A 9533-nucleotide genomic window follows, 5' to 3' on the forward strand; every position below is an offset into this window, starting at 1 on the left:
TCCAATAAAGATGTTTAAAAAAAAAAAAAAAGTACTGCTGGGGGGCTTCCCTGGTGGTGCAGTGGTTGAGAGTCCGCACGCCGATGCAGGGGACACAGGTTCGTGCCCTGGTCCGGAAGGATCCCACATGCCGCGGAGTGACTAGGCCCGTGAGCCATGGCCACTGAGCCTACGCGTCCAGAGCCTGTGCTCCGCAATGGGAGAGGCCACAACAGTGAGAGGCCCACATAACCGCAAAAAAAAAAAAAAAAAAAGTACTACTGAATTCTACCAAAAATGTAAGGAAAAAATAATACCAACTCTACACAAATTCATCAAGAAAAGCATAGAGGAAAGAACACTTCCCATCTCATACTAAACCAAAGCCACAACAAGAAAACTACAGACTGATATCCTTCATGAACAAAGATACAAAAAATATTACCAAATTTTAGCAAATCCAGTCCAACAATATATAAAAGGGTAATATTTTACTCGTTTGGCTTGGCAAAAACTCCAAGTGGAGTTTATCACAGGAAAGAAAGGTTGGTTTAACACTGGAAAATCAATCAATGTAATTCACCATATTAACAGACTAAAAAAGGAAGAAAAAAATCATCTCAGATGCAGCAATGGAATAATGATGCGGAGTGAAAGAAGTCAGACCAAAAGAAGAGTATACACCATATGATTCCATTATGAAATTCTAGAAAATGTGGTGGAGGAAGGCAAGGAGAAGGGAGAGAGAATAAAGGAGTGAGAGAGGAATTACAAAGGGACACAAGGAAACTTTTAGTGGTAATGGATATGTTCATTACCTTGATTGCAGTAAATGTTTCATGAGAATATAAAGATGTCAAAGTTCATCAAATTGTATACTTTAGATATGTGCAGTCTACTGTACATCAATTGTACCTCAATAAAGCTATAAACACACAAAAACGTCCTCCTTATACATATATATCCTGGCAGTGGGGAGAATAATCTACTAATTTGTCAAGTTAAATTTCACTCAGGAAATGCAAGTGTATATTGCTGATAGCACAAATTAGAAGGAAAAACAGATAAAAACCATTCCTAAGGCCCCCTTCTTCTGGGGAAGGTAGAAGGGGACAGTCTCCCTTGATAATCTAACATGGGTCCAGGTCGTGTATATCTACAGTTTCACAGGAAGGAGACACCAGATTGAGACAAAAGAGTCAAAATATCACAAATTCCCATGGACTGATACTTTCAAACTTTTTCCTACACATACATACACACACACAGGTAGTCTTTTGCCAAAATGGAATCACTCTATGTAATTCCAAACGTGCCTTTTAGTCTTCCCTCTCCTCTAGTATTGATATTTTTGATTAACAAGTATAAATTTCTAATGGCTGCATATTGTTCTTCTGTATGGATGTACCATCTCACTAATGTTTATTTTATTCTTTTTTTGAAACTAACAATGCTGTGACAAACATCCATGTTAACATACCTTTGCATACCTGTCTCAATATTATTTTAGAATATTGATGTGGAATTTTTAAGTCAGTCTTTTTTTTTTTTTTTTTTTTCTTTTTACTACTTATTTATTTATTTTTGGCTGCATCGGGTCTTCGTTGCTGCTCACGGGCTTTCTCTAGTTGTAGCGAGCGGGGGCTACTCTTTTTTGCGGTGTGTGGGCTTCTCATTGCAGTGGCTTCTCTCGTTGCAGAGGACGGGCTCTAGGCACACGGGCTTCAGTACTTGTGGCTCGTGGGCTCAGTAGTTGTGGCTCACGGGCTCTAGAGCTCAGGCTCAGTATTTGTGGCACACGGGCTTAGCTGCTCCGTGGCATGTGGGGTCTTCCCGGACCAGGGCTCAAACCCGTGTCCCCTGCATTGACAGGCGGATTCTTAATCACTGCGCCACCAGGGATGCCCTAAGTCAAAGTCTTGACTCAAGAGTTTTGATACCTACTGATCTCCAGAAAGTTGTATGAATTTATATTTCCACTAGCGATAATGCTAATGGACAGTATCCGTCTCCTCATTGTTTCTCCAACAATAAACGTAACCAATATCTTTAATAATCTCTGCCAATGTGATACAATTTTTCTATCTCATTCTTTCAGTTTGCTTTATTAGTAGTGAGGTCAATCTCTCATCATATATATAGCAAATATTAAACGTAATAAAATGCTATACAGTGGTAATGCCATTGGAATAAACAGATCAACTGAACAGTAGAGTTCAGAAACAGACTAGCATAAGCCCAATCTAATTAAAATACTATTGCTGTACCTCCCAAGCTAGTTCCAGTGCATTACTTTTCTTTTCATATTTTTATATTCACTTTTCTTTATTCTTTCAGATAAACATATTCATTTTGTCAAGTTCTAAGAAAAAAGAAAGCCTATTGTGATTTCAGCAGGAATTGCATCAGACATATAAATGAACATCAGGAAAATGATATGTTTAATTTTGCCACCTAGGAACATGGTATATCATTCCTTTTAAGATTATCAGTTCTATTACCCCAATACTGCTCTTTGTAAATGCAATTTCTAAAAATAATATTTGTAACAAGTTTTTGCTTACATACAAAATATTATTGATATTGTATATTTACCTTATATCCTCCTGTTTTATCAAACTGATAGTTCTAGGACTTTTACAGTTGATGACTTTAGGTTTTTTACGTATATAAGGATCACATATAAAAATGATGATTTTTATTTTTAAAGATTGATACTCTTATTTGCTTTCTATACTATTACAACGGCCAGAACATCTAATCAAGGTTTTGTTCCTGGTTTTAGTAAAAATATCTCTAATAATTCACCCTTCAGAAAAGGCTGACTATTCAAAATACTGTAATTCATTGAGCACACGATGCCACAAGTTTTAAGACACAATTATTTGATGAATCAACAGAAAACACTGCCAAGAAAATTATGACACAAAATCAACCAGCTGTAAGATGGATCCTGATTTCAGAGATATTAATATATTTAAGAACATGCATATTAAAATCAATAAAATACAGCAAATACTGGAGATCCTATATTACATTAAGGAAGGTTTCTAATTCAATTATTGAGACATTGAAGTAATTTTTTTAATGTTCATTAAGATCTTAGGCAGCCAAATGGTTGAAGAAAATTTCAAATAACTGAGATTTTGTTTGAATTCAATATCTTATGTATTTCATTAGATCATTCACCCACTGAACATGTATTTAGAATGGGCCTATTATGTGCCAGAGACTGAGATTACAAATAGTGAGCAAAAAGAGATATAGTTCCTGTTATATATAGCTTTTCATTTAATTGGGCCATGATAACAGAATATAACCTATACAATTTCCTTTTTAATTTTGAGGTTTTTCTTTGAGACCTACTCACCATAAGATCAATTGTGGTAAATGTTCCCTGGATCACATATACTAGGAACTGGAGCTCCTTTATGTAAGGGTTTGTGAGCTTACTCAAGCAAAGTACCTAACACAAGAAGTTCATACAAGGGCTTCCCTGGTGGCACAGTGGTTAAGAATCCACCTGCCAATGCAGGGGACACGGGCTCGAGCTCTGGTCCAGGAAGATCCCACATGCCGCGGAGCAACTAAGCCCGTGCGCCATAACTGAGCCTGCGCTCTAGAGCCCGTGAGCCACAACTACTGAGCCTGCGTGCCACAACTACAGAGCCGGTGCTCCAAAACAAGAAGCCACCGCAATGAGAAGCCCGTGCACCGCAGTGAAGAGTAGCCCTCGCTCGCCGCAACTGGAGAAAGCCCGCGCACAGCAACAAAAACCCAACGCAGCCAAAAAATAAGTAAATAAATAAAATATAAATAACTTTTTTTTAAGTTCATACATATTTATATTCTGAACTGTTATGTTCCTGACGACAATGTCAGGCTTATTTCTTAATAAACCAAGCACCATATAAATAGAAAACAAGTATTTTAAGAATTCAAAGGTAGGAGGAAGAGGTCAGTTCAGAACAAAATGCTCCAAAGAAAATTACATATAAGTATGAGGGGAGTCTTGAGATCGGTTTTGAAGAACGGGCAGGAATTCCCTGGAAAGCAAACGAATGACTATGGCAAGAACAGAACTGAAGATTTTAGATATTTTGTTTCAAATTAAGAATGTACTCTGGTCATTCTTTATAATTTCCTTGAGACCTTAAATTAAGAAGTAAATTACCTTGGATTTTTCTTAACAGAATGAACAGGATTTGGAATGGTGGAGAGTTGAAGGGTCTCGGGAAACCAACGCGTTGACCACGACTAAGCGAAGCAATAAGCGATGCTGGTGGAATGTGCGAAGAGGGTGGAGAGGGAGTTTGGAAGCCGCTTACCACAAAGGTGCGAAACCGTGGGGACAAATCGTGCCTTATACGTTTGCCTTTGGTCTCGGCAAGAGTTGGGGCCCCTCGCCACCCCCTGGCCTCCAGCCAACAGCAGGGCCGGGCTCGCTCTCACCTGAGCCTGGATGTAGAGTGAGACGCAGTCGTGCGACAGTCGGTACTTGCGCAGTAGCCTCAGGCATTTCACCAGATGCTCCTCCCCCGCCGACAGCTCCTCCGTGTCGATGTGGTTCACCCCGAGATGGAACTCAATAACCGCCCGCCTCACTGCCCCCTGGACGACGGGCCCCTCAGCCTCCACCAATTCAGCCGGCAGTCCCAAGGCGTGGTCCCCTGCGCCCAGGCTGTCATCGGCCTGAGGTCGCTCATCCTCGTCTTCAGGCGCAGGGCCCAACAGAGCCTTGACCTCTTCCAGCAGCGCCCGGGCGCTGTATTTGGACTTGTACGGTTCCTTTTCCGGGTTTTTATGCAATTCTACCCGAGACAAGGCTAGCGCAGCCTGGAATTTCTCACGAATCTCGGCCCACGGAGCATCCGCCATAGCGGCCTCCACAACCTCCGTTTCCTCAATGTTTGCAAACAGGACTCCCGCCTTCCTTCTGCTTTACGACACTTCACTTACGGCCCCCGACAGCCCTGCGCCTGCGCACTGCAGAACGCTATCCAATGAAATCCGCCAGGGGAAAGGCAATATGCTTGGTAGTGGCCAATGGGAAGGCGCAATAGTCACCATAGCAACCGTTGTCGTGGAAAGGAACTTGTCCTGGCGATAGTCCCACCTCCAGCCCCGCCCTCTGTGGTGGTGAGTCTCTTGTTGACCCGGTGAAGTTGTAGATACTTAAAAATATCGATTGACTTCAACAGATCACAAGGAAATATTGTTTACAAACATAGCTGGTTAAGTACTTTCGTTAATTGATATAAACTGAAAGGCAGAAACCTTTTGACATTAATATATAACCCAGCCCATCACTGGATAAAAATGTAACAAGGATCCGTGTATTGTTATTAATACAGAGCCTCTATGAATGTAAAAAGCACTGAGTGATCGAAAAATATTTTCACTTCAACCCTGAAATACAGGTTGTAGGGATATGTACAACATCTCAAAGTAATACAAGAGTTAAATGCCAGAGCTGTGACAAGACACTTCAAGCAAGGCTTTTCCCATTACATAACCTTCCAAAATTATCGTCAAATACGAGGGGCGGGGGCCGGGCCGGAGAAGGTTTTACTATCAAGAGCTGGGTATATAAAATGCTTTGAGATACACATAGGAGCACTGATTTTGGAAGCTCATAGACACAAAGTTTGAATCTCAGATCTGCTTCAAATTGATTAGCTTCTAATTTTCTAATCTTCGGGTTTCTCAAGTAAAACATAAATGAAAATATTACTTATCTCTACAGAATAATTCTCAGGAATAAATGAAATTAAACATCTGTCCTTTATAAATGTTAGTGCTCCTCAGGATTCTTTCCTAAATTCTGTCCCTGGGAGATCTTACCCACTTCCAAGTTTTCCATTACATGGGCTGCTCACTTCCAAAACTTGGGTCTCCAGGCCAGATGGCACTCTGGAGCTCCAGAATGTAATATTCATCTCCCAACTGGAACAACCACTCCTGAATGTTCCACTGACTCCTGTATATCAGTATGTTCAAATTGGAGCTAATCAGTTTCCTCTTCACATACCCCTTCCCTCCCACACCAAAATTTGCTCTTAAATTCTGCATCTCAGTGAATGACACCACCATACACCAAGCTGATGATTTCCTGCACTCACTCTCCTTTCTTCTCTCATCCTTAAATGTAAAACCCAGTACTAGCCACCCAGTCCATCTTCTAAAAAGCTCTTACATTGGTCTACATTTCTTTTTTAAAAAAATTTATTTATTTATTTTTATTTTTGGCTGGTTGGGTCTTCCTTGCTGCACGTGAGCTTTCTCTAGTTGGAGTGAGTGGGGGCTACTCTTCGTTACGGTGCGCGGGCTTCTCATTGCAGTGGCTTCTCTTGTTGAGGAGCACGGCCTCTAGGTGTGCAGGCTTCAGTAGTCGTGGCTCGCGGGCTTAGTTGCTCTGCGGCATGTGGGATCTTCCCAGACCAGGGCTTGAACCCGTGTGTCCCCTGCATTGGCAGGCGGATTCTTAACCACTGCACCACCAGGGAAGTCCCCTGGTCTAATTTTCATCTCCAGTAATTTAGACCATCATCTTCTGAATTACTTTTAACAGGTACTCTTGCTGCCAGTCTGGCTTCCTATCAGAGCATTTTCCACAACACTTCAAATGACTAATTCATTCATTCAATAAATATTTAAAATGTCTGTTATTTGCCAGGCACTGTTCTGGGATCCGGAAATTCAGCAACTAAAAACTTTCTGCCCTAGTATAGGGAAAGACATTAAATAAACTATATAGTAATGTCAGATGGTAAGTGTTATGGAAACAAAGGAGGAGATAAGGAACGTTAACAGGTGAGGCAAGGTCGCTATTTTTATTTTATTTATTTATTTATTTTTGGCTGCGTTGGGTCTTTGTTGCTGCGTGCAGGCTTCCTCTAGTTGCAGCGAGCGGGGGCTACTCTTCGTTGCGGTGCTCGGGCTTCTCATTGCAGTGGCTTCTCTTGCTGCGGAGCACAGGCCATAGGTATGCAGGCTTCAGTACTTGTGGCACACGGGCTTAGCCGCTCTGCGGCATGTGAGATCTTCCCACAACTACTGAAGCCTGTGTGCCTAGAGCCCGTGGTCCACAAGAGAAGCCACTGCAATGAGAAACCCACACACTGCAACGAAGAGCAGCCCCTGCTCGCTGCAACTAGAGGAAGCCTGCGTGCAGCAACAAAGACCCAATACAGCCAAAAATAAATTAAAATAAAATAAATTTATTTAAAAAATCAGTAGTGTTAAAAAAAAAGTCATAGTAGGTGCTCAGTATATATCTGTTTGTGACTAGGAAAGTGATTGGCACATGGTTAATAATGGTGTATCATTACTATGAGCCAGTTATCATTCTATATATTTAAATCATCTAATCCTCAGAACAACTCTGTGAGATACTATTATTATTCCCATTCTGCAGATTAGGAATTGAAGTCTAGAGAGATTAATAATTTATCAAAGGTCACATACAATAAATAGGCAGTTTTGCTTCACAGCCCACACTTTTAATCATTATGCAATACTGTCTTGTAGTAGGAGCTCAATAAACCACTGTGACACACAGTGCTGACCTCTAAAGACCTAGCTGGAAGAGCGCCCAGATGAAAACAAAAACAACCCAGGTGAACATTAAAATAGAGATTTTTTATAAATGTAAGGATAAATCCTTAGACAGACACACCTGAGAAACACAAAGACATGGGACTAGGAAACTCAAGATGGGAGAGTTCTGCCTGCCATTTGGGGAACAGTCCCTGTGGAAATTGTCCAATGAATGACACAGAGTACAGGTCACCGTTAACACAGTGACCTGAGATTTAGGCAATGATCACCTCTTGCTGTTAACATCAAAAGACAGAGGGACAACTGGACACTGTGTACACTTCTCGATCTAATTATCTATTACGTTAGATGCAGGGGGACAAGGCGCTTGTAAAATGACAGATGGAAATGTCTCAGCAAAATTCAGAACATGGCAGAATCTACAGAACAAATGGGGACTTCCCTGGCAGTCCAGTGGTTGGGACTCTGCCTTCCAATGCAGGGGGTGCGGGTTTGATTCCTGGTCGGGGACCTGGGATCCCACATGCCACTAAGCCAAAAAACCAAAAACATGGAACAGAGGCAATGTTGTAACAAGTTCAATGAAGACTTTAAAAAATGGTCCACATCAAAGTAAAAACAAAAACAAAACTACATATGCACTTATCATTTTTTTTTAAATAATTTTTTTATTTTTGGCTGCATTGGGTCTTCGTTGCTGCGCACGGGCTTTCCCTGGTTGCGGTGAGCAGGTCTACTCTTGGTTGCAGTGCACGGGCTTCTCATTGCGGTGGCTTCTCTTGTTGCGAAGCACGGGCTCTAGGTGCACGGGCTTCAGTAGTTGCGGCATGCGGGCTCAGTAGTTGTGGCTCGCGGGCTCTAGAGCGCAGGTCAGTAGTTGTGGCACACGGGCTTAGTTGCTCTGCGACATGTGGGATCTGCCCGGACCAGGGATCAAACCAGTGTCCGCTGCATTGGCAGGCGGTTTCTTAACCACTGCGCCACCAGGGAAGTCCCTGCACTTATCTTTCGAATCAGCTTTCCCACTCCTAGGAATCTACTCTGAAGATACCCCTCTAACAGTATGTAAATACAAATATAACAAGGTTCCTCACTGCAGCATTGTTTGTAATTGAAAAATATTGGAGGGCTTCCCGGGACACGGGTTCATGCCCTGGTCCGGGAAGATCCCACGTGCCGCGGAGCGGCTGGGCCCGTGAGCCATGGCCGCTGAGCCTGCGCGTCCGGAGCCTGTGCTCCCCAACGGGAGAGGCCACAACAGTGAGAGGACTGCCTACTGAAAAAAAAAAAAAAAAAAAAAAAATTGGAAACAACCTATGTGCCCATACATAATAAGAAAATGGTTGAATAAACTCTAGTGTACCCACACAATGGAGTATGATGCAGTTGTAAAACAAAGAATAAGATAGCTATGAACTGATGTGATTTCCAGCATATACTGTTAAGAAAAAAAAGCTCAAAGAAGCATCTATAGGATGGCACCCTTCATGTTAATATCCTCGTTTTGATAATTGTACCATGATTATGGAAAACATTAACACTGGTGGAAACTGAGTGTAGAGTATACACAAACTTTCTGTTCTACTTTTGCAACATTTATGTAAGTCAAATTATTTCAAAATAAAATCTTTTCAAGAAATGCAAGTGACCAAATAAATGTTAATCCTCACTCAATTAAAAGACACAAATGAAGGGCTTCCCTGGTGGCGCAGTGGTTGAGAATCCGCCTGCCGATGCAGGGGTCACGGGTTCGTGCCCTGGTCCGGGAAGATCCCACATGCCGCGGAGCAACTAAGCCCGTGAGCCATGGCCGCTAGGCCTGCGCATCCGGAGCCTGTGCTCCGCAACGGGAGAGGCCACAGCAGTGAGAGGCCCGCATACCGCAAAAAAATAAAAAAAAATAAATAAATAAAATAAAATAAAAGACACAAATGAAAACGAAGTATTAGTTTGCACCTAGCAAAGTGACAAAAGGAAGCCAACACCTAATGTTA

At 42.0% G+C, this 9533-nt stretch overlaps 2 protein-coding genes across 3 annotated transcripts in view; one reads left to right on the plus strand and one right to left on the minus strand.

Moving 5' to 3' along the window:
• KIFBP (kinesin family binding protein) overlaps window positions 1-4981 on the minus strand; it is a 47489-nt gene extending 42508 nt beyond the window's left edge. Inside the window, exon 1 of one of the 2 annotated variants that reach the window (XM_059052689.2) lies at window positions 4432-4981. In XM_059052689.2, the coding sequence (XP_058908672.1) occupies window positions 4432-4857 (426 nt within the window). In that variant the 5' untranslated portion in view covers window positions 4858-4981. The remainder of the gene's footprint in view (window positions 1-4431) is intronic. The other variant, XM_059052688.2, reaches the window with a different exon arrangement.
• The window catches only part of TYSND1 (trypsin like peroxisomal matrix peptidase 1), a 1185869-nt gene that overhangs the window by 977979 nt on the left and 198357 nt on the right, over window positions 1-9533 (plus strand). The window lies entirely within an intron of this gene.

The sequence above is a fragment of the Kogia breviceps genome, chromosome 2, assembly GCF_026419965.1.
Source record: "Kogia breviceps isolate mKogBre1 chromosome 2, mKogBre1 haplotype 1, whole genome shotgun sequence".
NCBI classification, from domain to species: domain Eukaryota; kingdom Metazoa; phylum Chordata; class Mammalia; order Artiodactyla; family Physeteridae; genus Kogia; species Kogia breviceps.